The sequence below is a fragment of the Sturnus vulgaris genome, chromosome 9, assembly GCF_052056855.1.
Source record: "Sturnus vulgaris isolate bStuVul1 chromosome 9, bStuVul1.hap1, whole genome shotgun sequence".
Classification (NCBI taxonomy): Eukaryota; Metazoa; Chordata; class Aves; order Passeriformes; family Sturnidae; genus Sturnus; species Sturnus vulgaris.
In genome coordinates this window covers 21828500-21856213 of record NC_142251.1, presented here as the reverse complement: position 1 = coordinate 21856213, position 27714 = coordinate 21828500, and the positions used below count along the sequence as shown (strand labels likewise).

Below are 27714 nucleotides of genomic sequence, written 5' to 3'. Positions count from 1 at the left end.
GAACGAGACATCTAGTTAGGATGATCCTTTCACTGTGACAGACTTAATAGGAACATTTCCTAATTTTATGATGAGAAATCGTTAATGGCAGGTGACATTTTTAAAAGCTCCCTTAAAGTACACAATCTCCACATGTGCTGATGAACAGATGTTGACTGGCAGACAACACAGAGATCACAAGCACAGTCCCAGCACACCCAGCCCAGGCTTCCCTCAGATGTCACTACAGAAAGTTTTGAAAGAGAATGAAGAAGGTGGATAAATACATCTGGCATATTAAGTGTGAGAGGCAGAAAGGAGAGTAGAAAAGGACTTGGTCTGGAAAGGTGGTGGGTGGGAAAATGAGATGGCATTCTGGGCAAGTCCAGGGCAGGAGATGACCTTGTGACACTGAATGGCTGAGGACAGGTAAGGCAGGAACAGCCACAAGGCTTTGGAAATGAATGTAGCAGGGAAAGTAAAGTTGCCAAGGCAGGGAAGCAATGAGATAGGAAGGGCACCATGGCAGCACCGCTTGCCACTGCCAAAGGATGAAATGCTGTTGTCTCTGAGATGTGACCTGCTGAAGCAACATGGTATCTGTTAAAAATTTCATCAGCTACACAGTGTCCCCTGTGCACATCTCATGAAGTCAGTGAGAATACATTTGCAGGATTAGCTCTGTAATACCAGTTTGGGATGAATTGCATTAGAAATACACAAATTTAAAGATGAGGATCACTGCCTTTTGTAAGATCTCATCTCTGGTTGTAATGAAAGCTCTGCTTCTTTAAATCTGAAGGCAAGAATGCATTTCTCTAAATTATTATGATAGAGCTGAGTCAAAAGTTACAGACTTGATGCCCAGCCACTGGATGGAAACTTATGGCTTGCAGTGAGCAGAACACTGAAAGAGGTAACAATGATGATCCTCTCTTGTCCCTAAATAGTCAAGAAGTCGAAATTTATCATGCCTTCTAATTTCAGGTTTTACGAACATTTCTGCATTTGTAAAACTCAAATTTGGTAATTTTCAATGTGGACAGTTACCAGCAATCTGACATAGTCCCTCCTGCTGCATGTCCCACACCGCCTTGGAAACCAGGGATCCATTTCTGACTGGAGATGATGAGGGCCAGCAGAACAGTTAAACAGCCAGTCTGCTCCTGCTACATTTAACTCTTCCCTGCATCTCAGGCAAAGCAGCCAGGCTACTCCACCGTGCCACTGCAAGAGCTATTCCACTTTTCTACTTTAACCCTCTGGGAAAGTAAAGCAAATGAATATGGACAAAACCTCATTTCAGAATAATCTCATGAGGGACGCTCTCCTTTCATGGATGCAGCATTGCTCAACAGAGAAATCAACCCTTTTGTCTCTAATTCTGCTTCTCACTCCATTACTTTGAAGTCTCTAAAATAGTATCTCAACTATGCAATCTGGTAAACAAAAGAAATAGTTATCTATCTCTGTAAACAGTTGTGAAATCCAGAATATTAAAGATACTGTGTAGAGTAGAGGCAGATTGAAAGAACACTGTTTGCAATCTCTACGGATTTTATAATAAACACAGTTTTAAAAGTAATTTGATTTAAAATATCTTCATCGAATTTTGAGAAAATTTGATCCTTTCCTTTATAAATCACTTAGTGTGAAAGTAGTTCCTTGCTGCATTTCAGGGTCTAAAACTTTGCAAAAAAAATTGACAATTCATCTTTTGAGGGACTATTTTAGAAGTGTATTTAGTACATCCCGGAAAAAGTGGGTGGGTTTTTTGCCCTGGCTTTTATTTCTTTATGGAAAAACAAAAACAAAGACATATTCATTTCTCTTACCTGTCAAAACCCATAACAAAGCCAAATAATTAAAAATGAGTCTTTAAATGATCTATAGAGTGATGACGTTGATAAGCAATGTTTTGCTCCTGAGAACACTGTTACAGTGAGCTGACAGATTTTAGTCCATCCTCCTATGCAGGTTACACGCAAGTGCAGACAGTTTGACAGAAAGTAGGACAGTGTCTTCCAGGTATCATTCTTAATGAAATCTACAATCAATGGTTTTGGGGAAAAAAAGCATGTAATATAAAAGCAATAAAATACAAATGCTGGGGTTATGAGGAACAATTCAGAATTAAACCAATAGTTTTTAATAAATAAAATTTTAATCATTCATCTCAGCCCTGCATGTAGGAGTAATGAATGATAAAATATTTCCAGGAATCACAGAGAAAGCCTTCTGTTTCATGGCTGATTGAGTTTTTTGAATAAACTACATTAAATTATAGAGGAAAGTTAATAATTGCTGTTGATTCGTCCTGATTTTATTTCATTAAATGCAATGAATGCTACAAATTCATACCTCATGTAACTGTTGAGTACAATGGCATTATTCGAGGCATGAATTTGATTCAATCTGTTCATTACTTGGTTATGTTGTCTGCTTGTCTGACAGCTGCAAGCCATGGAAAAAAGATTAACCATCTTCAGCAAGTACTTTTCCTTTTCATGTCCTTTTTTTCTAAAATGCATATTTAACAAGGTTTTGAAATAACAATAGGATTAGATGCTTGAGAGAAAATTAGGTCATATATTTGTTAGATACAAATCTTGCAAGTAATTAGAAACATGGGTATCAAGCAATATTTGTATTCTGTACTGTTGCCTTTGTGTGGAGACAGTGGGGATTTCAGAATAACCCAATCAGTGTGCTCTGCACTTTTCCCCTATTATGTTTATAGAATACTAGTAAGGATGTCTTTTAAACACCTCCTGTAAGGGGGAAAAATTACCTGCACGTAACCCACATTTATAGGTGTCTCTACTTTTAGAATACTTTTACAATTCCTTACCATTTTTAGATGCTTAAGTTGCAAGTTTAAATGTATTATATAGGTAACAAAGGAAATACAGTATTATATAGAATCTTTTTAGCTGCTGTTGGCAGACATCTTTAACTTTAGTGACTACTTTTTTTAGTCAAGTACTCAGCATAACATGGGAATAAATTGTTATATATTCAAATATAGATAAGTGAATGAATATCCTAAATCTTGGAGCCAGTAATACTACCCTATAGTCTCAATTTGAACACATTCTTAAATGTTTCACTGAATGGGATTAACTTTGCATAGTAACAGACAACTTATTAAATACTTTTAAAACCAGAATACATAGACTGAAAACTGCCTCATATATTTCTAGTTTAAAAAACACATTGCAGAGGCTCTTACCTGAAAGTTTATACATGGGTAATGTTGGCATTTACTGGAGATGCACTGCAGACTATAGCAAATGTCCCTCTTTCTCCTACCCCTTTGCTGCTTGTGCAAGATTGAGCACTGAATGAGAAACAAAAGCAATGTCTGTCTCTGAGGGAATTAAAATAGAGAGGTGAAATACTCTAAAGGAACAAGAGAATTAAAATAAGAGAGGGGAAATGCTGTAAAGGAACAATGAAAAGAAATCACAGGTGAAAAAAAGGATCTGCAAGAGGGATGAGAGAAGAGTGGCAGAGTAGAGGATGTCTGGGTAGATCAGGAACCAGGAGTGATGGATGAAAACAAGAGACAGCAGTGGTGTGGATCAGAGGAACAGAGAGAGACTGGAGGGCTTGAGATAGGAGTCATGAAAATAGGGGGAAAAGGCCAGGAAGGAAAGAGAAACCATGGAACTGTGATCAAAGCCAAGCCAGAGGTGGAAAGGGAGGAAACAGAAGCAAACAGGAATGAAACAATGAAGGAAAATTCAGAAACAAACTTTATGGCCCAGCCTTGAACACAGCTGGAATCTTGAATTGGGAGACAGGAGGGGACTGTGCAGAAACACTCTTTCCCAAACTCGTAGCTTGGAGTGTGTCCCAGATGATTTCTGCTGGCAGGAAAGGGGTGGGGGGTGAAAATTGCAATTCCTTGGGTTCTGGCAATGCTTCTACCAAGATTGGATGAACCTTTCAGAGCAGAAGTTCCTAGTACTGCCCTGATCCTGTGCAGAGCCATTTAGCATGGGACAAACTGAAAGAGTAAACTCCAAAACAGTCCATGTGACTTGCAAAATTTAATTTACACGTTTTCCTAAGGGCAGTTTAAGAGTCTTCTTTATAAAGTTATTCAAAGATTATTTAGGAAAATCCTACATTTAATATCATCTTCAGTACTGGGAGGGCTTGATGTTTATTATAAACATATTACATAACACCTCTGCTTGCCAAGTGAAGGAAAGTCTCATCTCAGCAAAGAGAAAAATTTCAACATCAGAATAGGGAAGGAGAATACAACAGTATCTGTCCTCCCCAACACCAAAAATTGTAACAGATCAGCAAACTGCTTGGGACAAGATAGACAACAATGTCCAGTCTTTCACCAGGGGAAAAACTACAGCCTAAGCAGGAGAAATGTTCTTCAAGCCTGGTTGAGGCAGGTTGCATGGGTGAAAGGACTTGAGAAAGTCCTTTCCTCTTGTCTAGGACCATCCTATTTGGGACACATTTGTCTTTAGAGAATGGAGTCACCAGCAGAGTTGAAAAAGGCAGGTATCAAACTCACATGCCCTAAAGAAGTGCTGGAAAACAATGCTGGAAATATCTTTCAGAGAGGAACTTTGTGAGAGGTTACTGTGGGAGCAGTGTCATCCCCCCTGCACACTGTGCTCCAGCTGGCCACCTCTTACCAGCACTACTTCCTCCCTTTCTGTTTTGAGACAGGAAAAAAAGACCCTCACAATTAATTAAAACGCAGATGAAGCTACCTGAGATGAGCCAGGGAGTAAAGAGGGAACAGAGCAATTAAGAACTTTCCTGTTAAAAATTCACTAGGCGTACTGTAAAATTCAGAGATTGTTGTGTCCCTCAAAAATGCAGCAGAGACAAGAAGACACCTAAAAAGCTTTCATTACTCTCGTGCCTTTGGCTCCCTTTCAGGATGCTGTGGAACTGGAAACAGCTACAGTAAATGTATTTTCTCTGCATTTGCCTTTCTTGACAAAACACCTCCAATATTTTGATCTCAAGAATAATCAGCTCTTTTGCATTTCCTTTTCAACTAACTGCAGACTTTTGCAAGTTAAAAATTAATGAAAACTTCTTTTCCTCTTTTTATTTTTTAAACAAAACCCTTCTGTGCTCTTTTCTGAAAAAAATGTCTTTTTCCTGCAACCTGTAACTATTAGTCTAAATGGCATCCCCACCACTCTTTCTCCTTCCTTTGTGGTAACAGGCAAAACAAATTCCACCACAACAACCTGGTTTGTGGAAACCATTATTCTGGAAATGAAACATTGTGTCGTGTCCTTTACCACTATTATGGGCAGTCAGTCTGTTAGAACAGATTGGACGATTATAGGTTAGTCTTTTCAGAAAAAGCCATGGGTTTCAAGTTAGCAGTAACCATCTATCAATTCTTGAGATTATGCCATGATTTACTGTCACAGCATCATGTATTCTCTGATTTTCTGCCTCCTGTGAAACATTGTGCTTTCCTTTTCTATTGATGTATCAACTATAATAGTTACAAGCAGCTACAGAAAAATCAATAGTGAACTTTCATTATTGTGCACATAAAGAGTACCATGCTGTGAGAGCACCTAGCTCTTAAATAGTCACCAGCAGTAAGGTACACCACGGATGTCTGTTATTTTGGTCTAAATGAAGGATGTCTGAATTGGAAACAACAAATATCTAAGATTTTTGACACCACTGGATGTCAAGTTTTCTATGTCAAGTTTTCCAGTATGTGGTTTTTATTTTTCCTCTGGAGTGTCAGGCTTGATTTGTAATTTCTGTACTGTTTTCTGTGTACTTTTTTAAATATAAGGCTGACAGAGGAAATTAATACCAAAATAAATTGCTGGGCTGTGCTTAACTTGGTTGGACAGAAGTGGTAAGAACTGTGTTATTCTTTGTTGAACTAGTCTATCTTATTAGTCAAAGCAAGCTGACTGGTGAACAGACCAGTAATCTCTGTGTTAAACACAAATAGGACAGAGCTGAAAGAGGTGCTCCTAGGACTGTGCACTAGGAAAAGCACTGAGCTGCTTTTCAATACAAGGTTTGGAAAAAATAATGTAATTTTTGGTTTTAAAATATTTGCCTGCCTCTGGGAACAAATTAACTTCTAATTAGTGAATGTAAATGGAGAAAGGCAAGAACAGTAAGCATATGAGTGCATTGCCTTGAAGGAGCCCGGGCCATTGAGCATTTCAGGTCATTTCCCCAGCAATTGGGCAGGAGTCCCTGCAGGGCAGGTGGGCAGCTCTGCTGCAGGAGTTAGTGCTAACTTTGGCATTTTGAGACTGTGGTGACTTACAGCTGTAAATGCAGTGGTTGATGTTCAATACTTTAGATTTGAAAGTCTGTGGATTTCCATGAAACTAAAGCATGAGGATGCACATGTGTATGCACATTAATTGCGTCCTTCCACATGTATATCCCACTGTCTGCTGTGGCTCCAAGGCTACAGGAAAGCACAATTTCTTGGCTAGTGATGATCTGGAGCCCCATAATTCATGCTCCACCTGTTAAGCCTGTGACTGTGTTGTCTATAGAAACATCTCATTCATATCTGACCAAAACATTTCAGTCTGAGCTGAGCAGTGAGCACAAATCTGGAGTTTTCCTCCTGCTGTTCCTTACTGAGCAACTGAAATGTTAAAAACGTGCTGAGGCAGTACCTTACTGAGAGTGTCCAGATCTTTCTGAACAGGACTTCCTGTCAAAAAATCAGAGGTAGCTGAAAAATAAAACTCTCTCCTAAGAGCTGCATGTTTGAAATGCAGGTGTAAGAGTATTTGCTCTATTCCTCACTTCCCTACCCTGTTTGATTGATGAGTAATCATTTTGCCAGAGGGACTTTCAGCTGGGCTTTTCTTTAGCTTTCATATCTGTATTTTAAAAGTTTAAGGAATAAGGATGAAGAACACATCCAAGTCTTTGGAAATATAGTTCAAAGGCTCTTTTGACACAATCTGGGTGCCTCCAGTGGTTCCTACAGGCAGCATTGACACTTGCAGTGTAGTTGCAGGTGTCCCTACTTGGGCTTCTGTCATCCCTTTTGCCAAACCATTTCCACAGCTAAGCTCAGACATCTGGGACTGTAAAAAGTGAAATTTGAAACTTCCACTCAGATCAAATAGTAGAAACAATATGCTCTGAAATACTGCAGCAGAAAATTATCTTAGTTGTGCTTATTGTCCATGAAGGCAATACTGGCAGTACTCCTTTGCACATTTAAGCAAAGTCATGGGCTGCTGCAGACAGGTGTGGCAGTGATCTGGTGATAGGTGTGGCAGTGATCTGGTGACAGGTGTGGCAGTGATCTGGTGACTGGTGTGGCAGTGATCTGGTGACTGGTACACTTCTGTATGTGATGTTACCAAACTTGTTGGCTCTTTTCATCAAAACCCAGCATGGCTTTTTGTCAGTGTTAATTTAAGAGAGGATTGAAACAGCATCAGCTTCAGTGTACCATCAATGTCTTGTGAGCTGTCTGCAGCTACATTTACATAGAACATAACTGAAACTGCCCAAGTAGTAGAATTCAAATGTTTGGATAACAGGTATCATGTATTTGTTTTTACTGTAGTGCTTTCAGTACTGAGCAAATAAATGAAAGCATTTCATTTTATGCTATTCCAGGATAATTACATAAGAGAATAGTTCTGTTATTGATTTCCACTTCTCATATCTTACACAGGCAGAGATGATTGTCTTTTTCATGTTCTTTCTAAACTAGAATCAGCTTCCACTGATGCAACTTGGTTCAGTGAAAAAACCCTCCAAACTGTTAGTGCAAATATTGACACTAGAACCAGTAAAATCACATCTTGAAAAGTCTCAGGAAAGGGTAAAAACAGGTATTTGAAATCAATGATTAAAAGACAATTAGTTCTCACACTAAGCCTTGTCTGAAAATAGTGCAAGAGGCTTAAAACTCTGAATTATTTGTCAATTATGTTGACAGAAAATCATAGTAGAGTGCTATACCTCTTACATAGGCACATCACTAAAACACCTTTGCTTAATTCTCCTTCTCTCAATGAGAATATATTATAATAATTTTTGCTCCTGTGGGAATTTGGATCTAAACAAAAGAATAAAGCCAAACAATATTCACCCAGTAATAAAAATCTGGGATGAAGTTCAACCATTATCTGAAAAGCACTGTAATGATATAATCCAAACTGGCTGGTCTAATATTTTTAAGAAAGTGGAAAAAGTTTGAAATATAATAATTAAATGCAAATACAGTTCTGATCCCAAAGACCAGAAGAATGCCTTTAAGCTAGTATTTATAACAAGAGCTATTCGACTGAGCTCTCTTGTAAATTTTATCATACCTGAGGCAGTTTTCCTCAGTCGATTAGCTGGAAAGCTGAATATATCCTGAGGCAAACCAGACATCTAGTACAGGCTAAATTCAACTACTGGAGCTTAAATTTGGCTTAATATATCCCCACTTGGATCTGCCTGTTTAATTCTCTTTCATATGATAACGTTGGTTTATTCATAGTCTGGACTTGCCACCTGAACAAACTGTACCTCATATCTTATTCTAATGGAATAAGAAAACTTTGCAAAAACCACAAAAGTTCCTGACTGAAAATCAAATGCAAATTTGGGATTAAAAACTGTTTTGTGAAGTGACTACAAGATTGGTACAGTGAGATCTTTCCCCTAAGGAGTACTGCTTTTTATGATCATGCATTTTTTATTCTCTGCAGAGACAGATGGGCTTTAGAAAAGGATAGAGCCTGATACTCAAAAGAGTTTCAGTGGCAGCTGTATTTCTATGTTTTAACTTCAGTAGAGATTTATATCCTATATTTTTCCAGAAAATATTTGTATTTCTTCTTTTTGGATGGTATCACCCCTTGGTCAAGTTCCAGTGGCAGCAGTAGAAATACCTCTGAGATTAATCTGTTCCATTATTCCTACTTTAAACAGTACTTGAGTAGCAAGAGAGGGATAGAAAGGGAAAGGATAGATAATGTGCAAACCTCTCATGAGAAAAATAAAGGCAAATTCAAAATTCAAATTAAAGGTAAATTCAGAAAAGTTACAAAGTAGGCAAAAGCAGAGCAAAATTTTTCAAGGTAAAAGCAAATCTCTCAAAAATTTTCATTCCTTCTCTTCTAAATATTCAGCTTCTTCTCACCTAAATAATAAATAGTTTTTTGCTCCTTTTAAAACTATACCACACTATTATTGCAATTTGCATATAACACCCTTTCTGCCTCAGTTGTAACTTCAAGGACTTTGTATGATGTCCTATCACCATTCTCAGGAACTTCATAAATATTTATGACATCTTAAACTATTCACACCCTACAAATTGCAGGCATTGACAGATAATTCCCTTAAAATACCAACAACTCTGTGTGCTGCTGAAGATTAAAATGATGTTGCAAAAATTAGCTGGGGAAACTCTTTTGTTTAATAAATTTCCTATTTAGTTCCATTTTTTAACCTATCAGAAGCTTAATTTCTGCTTTTATGAAATTTGATACTGTTATACTACTGCTCTGGCTGTAGATTTGCCTGCATGTAAGCATATGTATATATATATATATATATATATATATATATATATATATATATAAAATATATAAAAGCTTGGTGATAGCATGATAATTAGCACAGTAGTTTTGTTATCAATGCTCGTTCTAACTGAATATTCAGACAGAGATTTATAGCCCTTACATATAATATGACCCTAGGGTGGGGAGTTCAGAAAAAAATGAATTTTGACTCACTTTCTTTCTTGGTTTATCTGTGAGACCTTCACTAAATCATTTCTGCCCTACTTTACCAATGTGTGCTTGGATACAAATATGACCATGCCTCCACAAGACAGTGATTACACATTTTTTTCCTAGAAAAGAGAGACTTAGATTGAGACATTTTTTTCTAGGATTGATCTGTCATTTACCTTAAGTGGTCACAAGATCAAATACACAAACAAGTCTAGAAGCAGGAACCAGAAAGTCACATCAGGCCAGCAGGTTCCCTTTCCACCTGCCTACAAAGGCAGGCAGTAAATTTGGGTTTAATCACATCGGGTTAATGTTCTCAGTGCACCAGCAGAGCTTCAATGTGAAGACTGGAGCACACTCGCACTGAGAACTGCCTGCAGCAAGCAGTAACAGAGACCAGCCTTTGGCATGGTGAGAGACTGCAGTTGTTTGGGGAATTTCCTTGAGGACACAACAGAGCAACTGCTCTCCAAACTCCTGTTCCTCTGTCATATCTTCAAAGAAAGCAGCAACTATTCTTTTATGTGGAACATAATCCTATCAGTGCTTAAGCATGGATTAAAATACCTACAGAAGAAACCTTTGGGCCGTGGATGGGCTGCCCTCAGCCCCAGATGAGCAAGAGACAAGCAACAAATTTCACTTCTGACCCACAGGGCAGGCACCAGGCTGGCGCTTCAGCAGGGCAGAACTGCAGGCAGGGAGGGAGCTTTAGGAAGTGACAGAAAGCGAGGTGGTCATGGAGTTTAAGCATGGCAAAGGTGAAGAGCCAGCAGTGGAACCACTGCTTGGGGCTGTGGTCTGTGCCCACATCTTCTGGGCTGGGCCACAGTTTCCTCCCCACTGGCTCCCCACACCCCTGGCTCTGTGGATCTACCACCCCTGCCTTTGTGGCTGTACCTGGATGTATTTTTCCCTCCCAGGCTGCACTGAGAAATGCTGGACTTTGTGTTTAAGGGTGTAGCTGGCTGTGGACTTTGGGACAGGATCTGTGAGGAACTCTTCCATCAGAGGCTTGGCAGGATCTCGTTTTATTGGGTTTCAATGACCACCATATCACGTATGCCTCATGTGCAAGCAATAAGGATGTTGGTTCCTGGGGTGTCAGGACAAGTGAGTGGAGATTTTGTTTGTTTGTTTAACTTCCAAGAGAGTAAATGCAGCCTGAGCTGCTGAAAGTCAAGCTGTTTTATTTTCCTGAGTGATGACTCAGTAATTACACCAGTCATAAAGATTCAAGAAATCAAGTTAAGCTTTGCCCTTTGTCTTTACTGGGACTATAAGAAAAGCTACAACTGAAATGTAGTAACCTACTTCCACAGTCACACAAGAAGAATCCACCTTATTTCCCCATGTTTCTCTTCCCACTGCAGAGCTAACAGTGTCAAAAGCAATTATAAAATTATTCAAAAATCAATAAGCACGGTTTTAAACAGACATCAGGAGCTTCTCAGTAAGAATCCATCATTTTACGATCTTTTTAGAACAGAAAAATAGGCTTCAACATTTTAATTAGCTTTAGAAAAAAGCCTACCACTATAAAACAATATGAAAATGTTTTAGTTGAGTATGAGTTGTTCTGAAAGAAACCAAAAGTCCATCAAGATTGAAAATTGAGGGAGTAAAATAGGGTGAAAATAGAATTATAGCTTGTTCTCATAACTATCTTATTCTCACTTTAAAAATATATCCAGTCCTGCCCAGTACTTGGGCATGAATGAAACATTCTGCTATAGAAGAATTTAATTAAGATTTTCAAAACAATGTGCCCTTTATCAGATGTTACGTTCAACTGAAAATGAAAATTACTTTATGACCCTAATAAATAGTCAGAGATCGACTGTTGCACTGTTACAGACAGCTCAGCCATTGCCAAAAAAAGAATCCTAAAGACAGGAAAAGTTTTCTACACATTCAGTTTGGACTTGGGAGTCTTAAGAAAAGTGCTTTTTGTTCTTACAGTCTTGAGATTTTTCAAGGTTTGGAAAGTGCTAAATATATGCAGCTTATCACTGATTAACAAACATTTATCAAGAATTGTTTCCCATGACTTCTAAGTGAATAATATTCAGCACAGTCCTGCTGTAATAAAATTGAGGGGAATTTTGCAGTAAGGAGCTTATCTTTACCATAAATCTTCCTTCATTATAGCATTTTGTCTGTCAAGAAGGCTTAGCTATAGAATGGCATGCATCTGCCTTCATGACAGATGTGCTGTATGGAACTGCTGCTGTTGCCCTTCGTTTCAATGAAGGAGAATTGTGGGGAATTTTCAGAGATTGGCACTTTATCAACCATTACTACACTTGCCTTCAAAAAAATTTTTAGCACGTGTCAAAAGTCTACCTGTGTTTTAAGTCCTGTAACATACAGATTTTGCAGGGCTAGCAGAAAGTAAGAAAAAAATAGTACAAAACTGTTGAAATAGAGGGATGTTTGGTAACATCACCTCAGTCCTGGTTAATTCCCCTTCTTTGAACTATTTTGGGGTAAAAACCTTCATCAGAACTAACAAATTCCATCTTCATGCTCAAATGGGAATTGACCCATACTGAAGCCCCTGATGAAAACTCCAGCCACGGGAGGAGGCATGTTGTCACTTTTCCTGATAAAACAGAATGTTTCTAGGCAGAGACAATGCTGCTTCTTAAGCCATGCAGCATGGCTGGAAAGAACCAGGCAAACCTCTCAGAGGGCAAGCCTGAAGGCCATCCTGGCCAAAACCACCCTCAGCAGATTTTGGAAGATATATCAATTTATCTATGAGCTAATCAGTCGTTCCAAAAAGCTGCTAAGTGTTAGAGGCATTGGGTTTCAATAAAGTCCTTAAATGATGGGGCTCATCAGCCCTCTCGGGGTGAGGAAGCTCAGTCCATGGCTGGTAACAAGCCCTAGTGCCTGGAGTATCCATGAGACTGGAGGCAGCCTTGTGAAAGGGAGAAATCTTCTTTCCCATGAAGAGGCCCAAAATCTTATTTTGTCCTTGCAATGGTGCAAAACGCAGAGAGGCAGCTGAGCTGTGCTCACACCTCTTCACTGCTTCATGTAGAAACAGCATCGAATAAAAGACATGAGCAGTAAAATTTAACCAACTTTCCCTGGGAAATATTTAGTGCTCGAAGGAATTACTATTTTTCAAAGTTAAATCTCTCATTCTGTTTCATTTTTCTTTTCAAAATTCCCAGACCAAAGGAAACCCTCTATAGATTAGTACATCACCAAATTTTCAGTATTTCATGTTTGGAATATGAGAGGGAGAAAATCTGAAACCTAAATATTTTTCCCCTCTAAAGACCAGACCCATTTTGGGGGAAAATATGCAAAAGTGTTCTCCTTGGGCTGAATGTTGTATGCAGTTTCAGCTTAACACACGGTTTTATGGCAGATGTAGAAAATAATCAAAATGGAGGGGATATCTGGGAATACTGGCAGATCTTTACTGTGACTGCAGAGCAGATCCTGACACACTATAATACTGTTTTTGTCTTAATCGTCAAAAGTAAGCTATGGAGAACAAAAATTCTTTGTTTGACAGAAAAGCAATCGCTATTTCTTGTAAAACATATAATATATTCCAGAAGACCTAAGGGTTTACTTTTCAGTGAGGATAGAAAAAGATGCGCGCCCCACTGTGAGCTCACAGTAAGGCTGTTTCATGTAAAAAGTTGGTAATTAGTCCCTGAGTGAATAAAGTAGAAGAGCTAAGAGACTGATACTTACTGTAGCAACACAAAACACTTTTTCTAGCTGCTAGGATTTAAAGGGTGTGTGGGTGGGAGGGGGGGACCTACTCCTACTCATTTAATTTACAAGCATCTAAACTTCAGAAAATGATTTCTTGCATTAAGCTTAAACATGTGTACTTGAAATTGTTACTAACCGATGTAAAGATGGATAAGAGACATTCCAGTTAAAAAAAAAAATAACAGGAATGAGGAGTTATGTGAAAGCATAAGGGATGTCGTGCTGTACACATCAGTAGCAGATTTCACGCTCGTTGTACACAACTGCCTTCAGCACTTACACCAGCATTGCTTGGTGTCTCACCAAGTTAACTCCTTAAGCCAAAGGAAATACTTGTAAAACTATATCTGTTTAGCCAGAGTTACATAATAAATACCAAGCACAAAACCAAACTCATAGGAAAACCATCTACTTAAACCCCAGAGTTATTATTTAATCTCATTTGTATCACTACCAACAGTAAGTACCACCAGTGAAAACTGCACCATTTCTTGTTCTACCTGCATAACTTGAAGTTACTGGAAACAACTTAATATTCACATGTTTTCCTTTGTTCTTACTAATCTTTAGCAGAGATAGAGTTCGTGATTCTCTCTCAAAAAAACCCATAATTTTTATTGCAATTACAGGTTCAGCAAACCTATTTTTGAGGATATATAAATATCCCAGGAAAGCTCGAGAGATGACAGTGGAGCTCTACACAGTGCTCTCAGCACCCATCCTTTGACTTCTCTTTGTTCAGATTGTCTCCTTTGATTTACTGCAACATTCACTGTTAATGTGTATGAGACAAGAACACATATCAAAAGTCTTACTCAGAGATTTTGGTCACTTCATGGAGACTCACCCCAAATCAGGCTGCCTCTATGTCCCTATGATTGTAATTGCAGTCCTGGAGAGACCTACACACAGATGAATTGTGCAGTGATGTCCTAAACTGTGATTATTTGGACTCTCTCTGGTTCAGTATAGAAAGCAAGGAAAAATCTACATATTTTCACTGGTTAACTAGTAACATCTTGCTTACAAGCACTGAGCCTCACCACAAATAGCAAGAATTTGTTTAGAGGAAAGACATTAAAAGTATTTTCCCAAGCTGAATGTGGCATAGGAGCCCAGAACTACTTTTTGTTTACTGTTAGTATCAACTGGACTTGTTTTTACATCTTGGCTGCAGTGCTTATTTTTCTATATGTGAGTATTGAAGGAACTGCCCACTGAGATGAGGAAAGGAAACAGCACAGACCTTCCCCTGCATTTTTGCAATGCCCATGGCACTGGATGAGGCCACAGAGCTGAGGGGTGCACCCACTGCCAGAAGCCACTGATCCTGTGCTTGGGGGGTAATACATAATACATAAAATATTATGCCTCCTCTTGACTAGGAGTATGGCATCAATACAGCTAAAAACAGAAGAATATGTGTCTCTAAAACACATTAAATTCACTGCTTTTGTAGAAAAATATTAAAAATTTGCACTTCTCAGATTTTGTTTCTTCTTAATCTCTGTAAAAATTTATCTTGGGATTTTTCAACAAATAATAATCCATGCGATAACATTTTAAACAAGGGGTAAAAATAATAATGAACCTGGTTTTCCAAGAAGCCAGCACAATCTCATATACAGTATGGCTCAAAACAGCAGAGAGCAACAGAAAGATGTCCTTTGAATTTAAAGGGATTTGAATCAGCTAACAGTTTGTAAAACTTCCTGACTTTTAAAGTGATTTTTACAGAGGAAAAAAAGTTCCAAATACTGATTCTGAAATCATCATACATTTTACCTTGCTGTTTAACAGTTTAATCTCCAGCATAGGCCTTGTTTTCTGTGGGAGTTTTTATGTTCTAGCAATTCATTCATGATTATATTTTGCATCTGAAACAACCTATTTAAATTAATTGTGATAGCTGATACTGTTTCTTTCTTAACTTTATAAAAATATGCTTAGAATACCCAATTTTTAAACCAGGTTACACTAGCTACAAAATACCTTGGGAGTTTTCTGTAGGTACATAATAAACAGCTATATTTTGTGTGAGAAAATGTCCAGTGTAATACAGGAAAACATGATTATCCAAAGATCTCCAGAGACACTGGCAAAAAGACTTTGGATAAATGAGTTTGAATAGCTAAGGGACCAGGCATAGCAGCTTTGAAGTTTCCAGTCCTCTTCACTTTGGATAATGTAAAGTTCAGATGATTCTTGTTGGACAGCCATCACAATTTAAGTATTACTGGCGAGTTCCTTAAGTCAACTAGCAAAATTCTGGTGGATGTTATGTCCCCAGTTCCCAAACAAGCAGCACAAATCCAGGAGTCACTCGCTTCATTTCCACAGTGAAACTGGGCCAGGAAAGAGGCAGGCAATAACAACCCCAGCAGGAAACACTGGCCCTGGTTCATGCAAGAGGGAACCCAAGGAGCAGCTGGCAGCCAGCACATCCCAGAGGGGCTCCTGCTCAAAGCCTGGAACTCGGACTCTGGAGGCTGTGTGTGCTGCCACCAGCTGCCACCGGGACCCTTGGCATCTTGCTCTAAAGACAATGTTTGCCTCCTCCAACCACTTCCCTCATGTCCCAGCACCAAGTTATGTGCAGGAGCCAGTATTTGCTCTGTTTAAAGCACTTCTAGGAAAAGCTGCAGTGAGACCCGGTTTACACAGCCTCCCTCCCAGGCTCCTGGTGGATCGGGTGACCAACGTGTGTTCCTGTTTTGCAAAGGAAAACACTCATTTCCCCACAATCAAAGGCTGGCATTTACAATGAACCAAATTCTGCCAAATTCTCCATCTCCTGGGCTCCAAGAATATCCACAGATGAACAGATTTCTCTTTATACAAAGTGAATTAGCAGCATAGTTGTGCCTAGTAGCACTATCCTTTAGCCTTACAAGAAAGTGCTACAGTACTCTACTGATGGTAAAAATGATCAAACACAACCAAAACAAGCTCTCCCAGCAAGTGCTTTTTAATCAGTCCCTCTTCCTGCATTAGAGCAGTACTCTAATTTGCAAGCTTTAGAATAACTTCTGCATTCACCAGACATGTTAAAAGATAATTCCATCCAAGTGGTTTTTACACAGGGGAGCAAACAATGAGGAGATAATATACTGGCATTTATCTCTGACCAGCATTTCCAGAGCTTGAACTTGCTGTATAAGAACAGAAGATAATCAAACAGAGGCAGAGTGAACAAACTGTACCTGCCGTGCTGATGTAAATGCCCCGTTGTCCAATACCAGAAAAAAAAAAAAATCAGTGTTGGATTTCGGAAACCATATGCAGGTTAAAGGGCACCATTCTTATCTAGTATTCCACCCAAAGGACAATGATTTCATTTTATAAAGATCATTAGTCAGTGAAATATATATTTTAGAGAGTTTCTAGTAGGGAATATTATTTTGGCAGTCACTGGAGTGTACCAGATGGTTCATTAACATAGGCTAGACAAGTCAAAGGCTTTCAGAATCATTTAGAAAATGTCAAACAGAAACAAGAACACTGTCACTTTTTATTAGAATTAACTACATCATACCCTGGACACAGATTTCACCTTGGGTCAGAAAAATTAATACAGAATTATATGAATTGTGTAACATAGTAGGTTAAAGATAGGGCTTCCTCTTGGGACTCATTTGCTAGCAATATATTATGGTCTTCTACTTTAGGAATCCTCAACCTTTCTTTTGTTAGCTATGAAAAGAGCTGACCTTGCTCAGACTCCATTGGTGTCTAATTGATTTGAGGTATATGCAGAATTTCAACAAGACACTCCACTAAAGCTCTTTTGTGATCATTTTCCCAGGAAAGTTGGCAAAAGGGTTCACTGAATATTCAGCAGCTTATAAAGTATGCTTTTGTCAGGAGGCAAAAAAAAAATACATCCATTTAGTGAAACACTGACTTCATAAACAGGAATTAAAATGCAACTGAATTGTTACCTTTCTTTTTTTTATTATCATCCAGATGTCAAAAATCTCGAGAACTTCCAGCTTGTGGAAGGTGTTCAGGAACAAGTGAATGCTGCTCTGCTGGACTACACAATGTGTAATTACCCACAGCAAACAGACAAATTTGGGCAGCTTCTCCTGCGACTACCAGAAATCCGGGCCATCAGTATGCAGGCTGAAGAATACCTCTACTACAAACACCTGAACGGGGATGTGCCATGTAATAACCTTCTCATTGAGATGCTGCATGCAAAGAGAGCGTAAATTATACCCATTAGAGCTTCTGCTTTCAAGGAAAAGAAATTATTCTGAACTGCTCCAAGCAACACTAATTAAAACGTGGTTTTAAGACTTTGCAAAATGGTATAATAATCAAATACTAATAGTAAATAAGTGATGTATCAGGGTATTTGTATTGCAAACTGTGAATCATATGCTACACATCCCCAAAGGAATCTATATAGGACTTTATACTGGAGTGAACTTACCAAGTGGATACCATCACCAATGTCAACATGAAAAAAGGACAGAATGATCGTTGTATATTTAACTCTGCTGATTGCCAACATGAAGAAACCTAGGTGAAAAAAACTGATCTGTATTATTGAGCTGAGACGGTGGGGAATTTGTGTGCACTAAATTCCTTCACTGCATAGAAGGACTCGTGAAACAGTTACAACAGATGTAAAACTGCATCTACAGCATCTTCTGTCATCCTTACAAGGACCCAACACCTACTTCTGCTGTGCTTAAATGATGTGGCATCCATTGAACAAGCTGTAAGAGAGAGCTGGCCTAGGCCACGTGCTGTGTGCTGTGGCCACCAAACCCTCAGAGGCCAGGCCTGCCTGCAAACCACTCCTAGCAAGAGTCTGGTATCCAGTTAGCTTGGCATTCTTAACTGTGTTCTGAGTTTGTTTTGTCACATGTTCATGTTGTTCTACCAGGCAGTATCCCTCTTCTACTGCTCTTATCAGTTAAGTAGCTAAGGAAAAAATTCCAAAGTAAATTAGACAATTCAACTGCATATTCAACCAGGGCAGCAGCTAAATGATGGCTCCACTATATATTCATGGCTGTTTCCAAATAAAAGAAATGGAGATAATTTAGCCATCCCAAGCAACACTTTCTTTGACAAGAAAACAGAAATTAGGACATCAAATAGAGATGTTAAAAAACTAAAAATAAATTTTTTAAAAGGATTTTGTGATAGAAGAAGTGACAAGTAAATTGTATAGCTGGGTGATGCCATGGAGCTTATTAAGACACGATCTTTAAAATTTCCCGTAATCTGGAAACTAAATTGCAACTCAAACTAAATGTCAACTCAATGCAGTATCTAATGAAAGTTCCTGTTTTTAAAGTTAGGTAATACACCTATTTTACGCAAAGAAAGAAGAGTGATACTGCTGTGTCTATGTAGGCCAAAGTCTGCTGCAGAACAAATATTAGAAAAGAACAAACACTTCTCTCTCTGTCCAAATGAAGATATCAGTATTAACATGTAGTGCCACATTTATAAGTCTTGCCTTATCTCATTACCCTTAAAGGTAACTGCGCAGAACTGCGCTGTGTAGAACAACATACATTTCAAAATAAAGTATTAATCTCTAACATTAACAAAAACATAGTGTTTACATTCTTTAGGTCCTGTGGGGAAAAAACTGTGATAAAATTGCAGAGCAGTGATTTCCTTATTATTTCTTTTAAATTGGTAATTATTTTACCAGTACTTAATTACTGTATGTCGTGAGACACTAAAATCAATAGGGGTATTTCATTTTGACTTTAATTTTTGAGATTATTGGCTGCACAATCACTTGTAGAAACTGTATAAAATCCTAATACTTTAATTTTTTTCATGAAGATTGCTGGCTTTTGAATAGTTTATTTATATTGTATATGATAGTTTTCACTGTAGACAATTATGATGCTAATTTATTGTTCTTTGGTTTCATCTTTATATAAGATATAGCCAGAATGAAGAAGCCAAATATATGTGTTTACTGTAGCATGTCTTCAACTTAGTGGAACATAGTTCAGGGATACAGAAGGGTCTTTACAAATTAAAATCATTCACTTGATTAAATGTCTGTAAATCTTCATAATCCTAAATGTAGTTTATTTAAATCTATTGTAAATTATGTGAGTTATAACTTTTTCTGTTTCATGTGAACTTGAAAAGGTGCATTTCTCTCACTTTTGTCCAACCATTCATACATTGTATACCAAAGACATCAGTTATTACATCTGCATTAGTACGAAGCACACTATTTTAATTGCCTGTATTAATCAGCTCTAAGATTCTGTCCATGCATAGGGTACCAACACAGCAAAGCCAAGTGTCTGCAACTCCTCCATGCCTGTCTTGTGTCACAGCACACACCTACTGTGCTCCAGACCTCGAGCAAACCGAGCGCAGCCCCTCAGCATCCCCCAGGGCAGACAGAAGCATTATTTAAATACCAGCGTTTTCCCTCAAACAAACGAAATTAACACTAAAGTGCGGGTGGCTGTGAAATACACGAACAAGATTAGTGTGGTCATTCTTTCCTTTTTGAAAGAAAAGCAAAGCATTAATAAAAGTGTTTGCATTCTGTATTTTCTCCTTTTTTTCCTGTTGAAATGCTACAGTCAACCTCACTGAATACTAAGGAAAAAGCTGAAAAAATATTGCAAGCTAATCACACTACCATTATCCATACACAGGACAGAAGAATTAGAATAAGAATGTAGAAGAAAGGAACAATTTAGGTTAATGGAAATGGTATCAGATAACTGAACATATATTTGCCCACACCCGGGCTTCCAAGAATCCCATCGTATTGCCCGAAGTACACGAACAAAGCAAAACAAATCACAAAAAAAAAAAAAAAAAAAAATCCGCTCATGTTAATTGTTAACTACTTTGTAACCGAGCATTTTCTTCTGACTGCCTTATTGATTACAGGATATATTAGTAAAAGCAGACTAAAATTCAAAAGGTTTGGCTTTGGCTGGTTTATTATAGTTGTTCTGTGTTTGTAAACAGACAATCTGTAAAGTCTGACTATTTGTATTACAGATGTTCTGCAGCTGCCTTGGATTTAAATCCATGCAACTCTTAGAATGTGCAGTGAGTTACTTGTTGAAGTTGAAGTTCTCTTACTGTATCAGTGAAATACATATTGTCATGTCAGTTCTTGCCAGAGTTTCTCATCACCAATGGAATTTTTTTTTCAGTATTTCAATAAATATTGATATGCCCGTGCTGATTACTTTATAATTGTCTTTATAATACCATCATTCCACTGAAATGAAGCACCAGTCAAAAATCAGTTACTCAGAAGAGGAGAGAAAAATGCAGGAGAAATATGAACACCAAAGAGAATTTGATACAAGTCGAAGACACAAGTGTAGAGAACAGCACCTTCAAAAGCTCAGACAGCAATGATGACATTGCCTAGGCTGAAGCCAAATAAATACAGATAAAACAGTTTAGAAAAGCTAGATCTCTAATCAGAAAGAAAAGTGCCACTTAATACTTTCAAATTAATACCTTTGATCCCATACTGCACATGTAATTTTCACTTTACATGTACCCATAAAGAGTTAAGCAGCCAAAGCATCAGGAGGGAAAATGACAGAACAAAAGAAAATCAGGTAACAGGATCCAGCAGAGCTCAGGATAACCTCTCAGCAATGTAAATACATGGCAGGGCCAGGGGCAAACCCACAGCTTCCAACACAACTGCCAGTGCAGGCTGCCAAGGAGACAGATGTTACTGCTACTAGAGTAAAATATTTTCCTAAAGTTGCCCTCTGGCTCAATTGACTGCTGTTCTGAGAGCAGGAGGTGAAGTGGTCCAAGAGAGCTTGTCAGCTGTACCCTACTGTTTTGAGACCGAGTCCAGTGCTTCCCCTGAAGTGTCTGGTAGTTGAAATGGGGCTGTTCTCTCAGGTGCCAAATGTTAATGCTTCAAGGGAAAAAAAGCAGGGCTATAATTAGTTATTTACAAATCCTGTACTTGAATGAAACAAAGCTGGTTTAGTGTTGCAATAAAAGCAGAATAAAACAGAGGATTTGGTGACTTACAAATGAGGAAGAATTATTTTAACTTTTAGGAGTCATAACTGAAACCCATGGTTTTGCAGAAGACCCAGGGGAGATTTCAGGGTTGATATTTTAGATAGTTTTCCTTACAAGAGATATATTTTGGTGTGATATATTTAGTATACACACTACATGTTTAAAATATGAGGGGATTTATTTTTAACTGAGTTTGACACTGCTTCTGGAACAATCTGCTGTATGTTTTTATTGGAAACATGGAAAGAGTGAGTTCAATGTAACACAGGTCAAGTCAGTACAATACTTGGTGATCTTGACAATTTCCTGGAATACTGAATAACACTCTATTAACCCCTACATTGAAGCCCATAGTCGAAATACATCACAAAAGTTTTAACAATATTTTTACCTTCTCTAACAGAGTTGCTGTTTTTTTCCACAGAAATTCTATATAGTTGCATCTGTCAGAATTTGGAATGGCCAACAGCATTAAGCTAACAGCAAACCAAGAAAGTTGCAGATAAACTTTTAGGGGCAGATTCTAGAGCTGTATAACACTATGATACTGGCATGAGCCCAATACTTCTGTGACAGTCAAGCAAATTCAGTTGCACTTGAGTAGAAAATACTCATATTCTACAGGCAACTTGTCAACAGAAAAACTTTTCCTAAATGATAAAAGTAAAAGGAGACCTGACCCTCAGATGGAGAACAGGGCTGATGTCTCCTCTGATGCCAGTGGATCTCAGCAGAAGGCAGCAGCACTAGAAGCTACTTGATAGTTACAGTCTGGTTTGGCACACATTGGTGGGACAAGATGTAAATTCTCTGCATCAAACACGCTTTGCAAACCTTTGGGTTTGCTCCAATACATAGCAAAATGCTCTCTATTTTACTGACACTTTTGAAGTCTGGCATGCAGGCTTGGATCACAATACCAGGTGAGTTTTCACCATTGCCCCAGGAAGGTCCTTACCCATTTCCATTTCACTCTAACTTCTCTAAGCCCTACATTAACTGCTGTGAACGTCCTGTGCGTGCCCCAGGGGATAATTCAGACTTGAGGAAAAGCAGGGTGCTGAAGCACAAGCTCCTGATGCTGTCTGTATTCATGGAGGCCTAGACCACTGCTGCCCTGCCTCAGCAAAGACTGCAGGGTTTACCATTAGCTGCTAATAAAGCAGAGGTCAAGACAAACAGCACTGGGGTCACAATTGTGTCCACTGACATCTTGCCCTCCCCGTCTTCAGGATCAGGGTGTAAATAGGTGAAATGCCCCTCAGGCTGAGGTGCAGCATGTTAGAATGCTTCCAGTAACACTGACTGCTTTTCATGCTAAAGCAGACCGGAGCCTTCACAGAGCAAGAGCCTCCCTGTGTGGTGCTCACGTCAATCACCCTGCCACTGATGCTGCTGAACATTTGCTGGAGAGCACCAATCCAGGCTGTCAGTTGCAATTACCCAGCAAAACAGGGACTCTGCAGCAGAGGGAATAAAGTGTGTTTGTGGGAAAGACCCCAAACAAGCTCCTGTTTGTACAACAGAAAATGCTGACGGCCATTCAGTAGCTGCTGGCATGTCTACAGACGTGTGCACACACCCCACATGCCACCCCTGGGAATTCCTAAAGCACTCTCAGACATCCAGTACTGCTGTTCCTACACAGAATATTTTCTGAGGCACAGCTCCCTGAGGGACACTGAGTTTCAGCCATACACTCGATTCCTGTTTCTCCCACTCATATAAGCAGAAGAGTATTGGTGCAGAAGAGCAGAGAAGTGAGGCAGGCATTTCAAATCAATAGCCTGGTGTTTATACTTTGCACTACATAATAACAGCTGTCCTGCTCCTTACAACCTGATCTTGATCAGCACGTATCAAAGAAGGGAAGTTCTGCAAAGAGCTCTGCTTCCTATACCAACCAGCACACTACAACTGTACATTAAGAGAAGGTCTGTAGGACTGCCTATGTTTGAACTCAACAGTAAAAAATACAGAGTATTGTAAATGTCTATTATGATCAGTCCATAAACTATAGTAGAGAGCAAAAGAGATAATGGGGAAGGAATAGCTCCAAAAGTAAAATAAAAAAGGAAGCACATGGATATGGAGGGGATACGAGGATCTTTATGTTTCATAAATATTTAATCTTTATTTACTTCTAATCTAAAAGAAAAAACAAATAAAATATGCTGGATTATTATAATTGTTTTGACGTATTAACAAGGCCTGAAGAAATTATCATGTATGTATTTTAGGGATCTGCCACAGTAAGCCATATTGGTTTTAACTTTCATTTAATAAACTTTGTTTTATTTTTTACTGTATATAAATTTCAGCTAAAAAACATGACATGGAATAATTGACTGAATTTATTTAATCAATTCTTTCAACTCATGCTGTGAAAACAGAAGCTTATTATTGGAGTATGCTTTTATTTAGAATCCAACACTACAGCTGTCTAGCAAACTGTGTCAAATTGTTTCTCAAATTCAATTCAAGTGTTTCACAACAATGTTCTACTCTTCCTAAGATCACTTTCCTATGAGTCCCACAATGCCTGGATTTGCAGTTGCAATCTCCCCCCAAGTCCTGCATGTTTTCCATACAGAACCTCAGATACTGAAGCTCAGTGGTGCTGAACCTGAGAAGGTGGGGCTGGGACACATCTCACAAGTTTTGTTTCTTTCTTTGTGTCAATGTCAGTGTCCCTCCCCTGCTCACTTGTGTTACTGAAAACCCAGCTGATGTTCCCCACACCCTCCCAGGGAGAGCCCTCGTTCTTTACAGGACCCTTCTATTGCATTCCCACTCCTTTTGTACCCCTCAGGCTCCCTCTGCCTCATTTCTACTTTAATTTTTCTTTTCTTTGTATCAAAATCAAAACTCAAAAGTAAACCTTACCAACATATCAGGATTTTCAGGAGAGTATTTTATACGTGGAGGAGTGGGGGAAGTCAAGGACATAATATTGTCTACATGTCTGAAGCAGCAAAGTGACCACCAATGTCAAAACAGGAAAGCAACTGCTGGGCCTGGTCACACCAAGCTGAAGAAGCTCCAGCCAAAAGCAAGACAAGGTCACCAATCAGCCCTCTGTGTCTTGGCTTACAATGACCAGTTCCACAGACCTAAACAATCTACAGTCCTTACCAAACATTGTTTTCAGAGAGGAAAGAGGAAACATCCCAGAATTTTCGTTAAAGAACTGCACAGAAATATTAATAGACGAATCTAAACAGAGCAGTGGCATCTGTGCTAGGATTAAATTATTTGAAGACAGCCTTTTTTTCACTAACAATATGCTTAGCAATATTCAACATAACCAAGAAAATAGCCATTGGCAAAAAGAGAGAAGGGGAATAAAACTTTGCTTTTTTGTTGAGGTTTTTTGGGTTTGTTAGGGTTTTTTGTTTTAGGGGTTTTTAAATTATTATTTATCAAACTTTGACCCAACTTTGCCCCTTGGGCATCTGGCAGAGAAAAAAAAAATTAAAAAAGAAAACCCACTGTACTTTCTGTAGTGACACATTCAAGACACTTTTCCTTGCTGTCAGAAAAGCTGGCTGGTACCTCACCTGGTGTGCCAGAGTCCTGAGAACAGAATCCTGCAGAGCAGCACCATTTGTTCAGGATGGAGCAGCAACTCCAAGGAGACAAGAGGGGCACTCACTGGACAAACACTGCAGAGCCCATGCAACAGCACAACACGTTAGTGTCAGCACTGCGAGCCTGGAAACACAGACAAGAGGGAGATTTAGGGAGATTATCTGCAGCTCCAGGACTGTGTTTCCCCATTTATATACTTGGAAGTAATTAAAAACACTGAATCTCTGTTTGTTTATTGCCTGTGGGAGCTGTGAAGAAAATAACAGAATTTTAATAACAGGTATTTTCAGATATTTAGACTATAATTGATGTATTAAATGATCACTTCACTGATGCTGTGAGCTTCACTCCTCACCAAATTATTTTTAATTTACATTTTGGCTCTGTTAGAAGGTTTATTTCATGCAGCCAACTACACACAGAAATAATATACACAAAACAAGAAAAAAGCTCCAGAAAGGAAGTGATCACTTCAAGGTGATAAAATTGAGGCCAAGAACAAAAGAAAAACTCTGTTTTCTTCCTGGTAGTTACTTTATACTTGTTCTGCTTTTTTTAATGCCTTCTTATGAAAGCTGTGAGTAATACAATATAAACCAATGTAGCCAGGAAGAAAATGATAATTTGTTTGTAGTTTAATGAACTATTTTAGAAAAAAGTGTATATACAGACATAATTGATGTGTTCCAGAAGATGGACAAAAGAGCAAAAATTCTCTCCCTTTTAAAAATTATTATTCTTATTTTTCATTGCTATCATTGTTATGATTCTGTATGCTTAAAATTATGATTATATATATATATAAAATTTTATTCTGTTTCAATAGGTTTGTCATTCATGAGGTATTGAAGTGCAGGTATGTAATTCAGCTTGCATGAGAGTTGTTTTCTGGAGATCCAGAGCACACAACCCAGGAATTCATCATTCCCTTCAGTCACAAACTCGTCTGTAATCCCTGAAAATGCCCAGCACACATTGCCTTGATCCTCCCACCTGTAGGACACATCCAAGGCTGACCTGCACTGTTCCAGAAACACAACTGTCTCAGTAGCATTTCAAACCTGCAACAAACACAAAAAATAGCTGCTAAGTGGTGTCAGGATGTGACACCTCTGGTGTATCCACCTGGAGGGAGGCTGGCTGGCTCTAGAAGAGCAGCCTTGGGAAGCTGGATTTTCCCAGCAGTTTTTGTGTGCATCTCCCTGCACACAATAAAGCGTGGCTTTGGAGATGCTCTTTTATTGACTCACTCCCCCTGTCCCAAGGTACTCAGAAAGGAAAGAACCAGAAAACAAGGCAAGCTCTCCTAGGAGAAAACACAAATGTGGAGAAATTCCCTCTCTCCATTTCAAAGGATTTTTCTTCAAGTTATTTGATATCATTCCTATGAAATGTAAGCATAGATTTCAACTGAGAGTTGAAATATTTCTTCTGAGAGTATCAGTCTCTCTGACAACTCTCTCAGTCTCTCTTGCCTTGGATTTCCCCAAACACACGGTGTGCAGTCGTCGACATGCTAAGTTAAGTGTTCCTCCCTTAGGTCATTATTTCCACTCTTTAATTGTTCTTTTAACCTTCTGTAGTATCATTGTTATCCAGACTGTGTTGGTGCTGCTTTCCAAACACGGATGAGTAACAGTTCCTGCCCTTAAGAGTGTACATTCTGTAAATAAACCTTTCAAATTCTCCACCCAAGACAAAACACACCAATTACAGCTGTAACAGTCTTCAAAGGTTTTTCAAAGTCTCTGAATTCCTGTTTCTGACATGAAGCCAAATACACATCTTTTATTAACGTAAAACTAAGCAGGGCCTTTTCCAAGAAACTGAGCTTGCGTTACAGAACTGATCTTAAGGATGTGAACTTCCCCAGAAACAAAACCCTTGAGTTTCAGCCTTTGGCCATGTCTCATTCCCTAGGCACCAAGTACCTCTGGAATTCCAAAAGGATCTCTGTGCCTCAGCCCAGGCTGTTTACAAGCAGCACTCACATGGCATGTGGAGAATGGGTACGACCAAGACATTGCTGATGGAAATCTTTCTTGTTTTACAGCCAGGATGCTAAAAGGTAGTTAGCATACCTGTTGCACAGATCAGTAAGAGTGGAAAAGATAAAAGGCAAGACTTAATGAGAAGCCATGCAAAATCACAACAGAAATGCAACAATGTAATTAATTAAAGCAAACCAATTAGAGCAAACAAAGAAGCTGACAATGACTCAGGGCAGTCAATTCACTTTATTATACAGAAGTTTATTTCCACAGCCCATTCACATAACAGAGTTTATTTGCTTTCTGTTCCCTGACACACTGCAAACTGGAAACTCCACAAGCTAATTCACACAGGAATGCACTTTTCTGCAGGAAGAGCCAGGAGGGAGGATTGCATGAGATTGTTTAAAAAAAAAAAAAAGAATTCTTTTTTTTTTAAATTGGGATAGGACTGGGTCTCATTCTGTATTTGCTGCTGAAGTTCTGACCACAGAGATGTCTTTGGTCATATTAACACACTGTACTCTCTCAACCACACTGATCTTTGATCATTACTTGTAGGTTGATGGCTAATGATTCTCTTGACTTGTTTTGCTACTATGTAATTTCTCCTAAATCACATTTCTCCTAAACTAAAAAATGCC

The 27714-nt window shown here is 38.7% G+C and overlaps 1 protein-coding gene and 1 long non-coding RNA gene across 2 annotated transcripts in view; one reads left to right on the top strand and one right to left on the bottom strand.

The window, feature by feature from the left end:
* The window catches only part of NR5A2 (nuclear receptor subfamily 5 group A member 2), an 88536-nt gene extending 67860 nt beyond the window's left edge, over nucleotides 1-20676 (top strand). The window contains exon 8 of the mRNA XM_014885608.2: nucleotides 17436-20676. Within this exon, the coding sequence (XP_014741094.1) occupies nucleotides 17436-17683 (248 nt within the window). The 3' untranslated portion in view covers nucleotides 17684-20676. The remainder of the gene's footprint in view (nucleotides 1-17435) is intronic.
* The window catches only part of LOC148222843 (uncharacterized), a 52339-nt gene extending 27151 nt beyond the window's left edge, over nucleotides 1-25188 (bottom strand). The window contains exon 1 of the long non-coding RNA XR_015805492.1: nucleotides 25049-25188. This is a non-coding gene — a long non-coding RNA (uncharacterized LOC148222843). The remainder of the gene's footprint in view (nucleotides 1-25048) is intronic.
* Between the last annotated feature and the right edge of the window lie 2526 nt (nucleotides 25189-27714).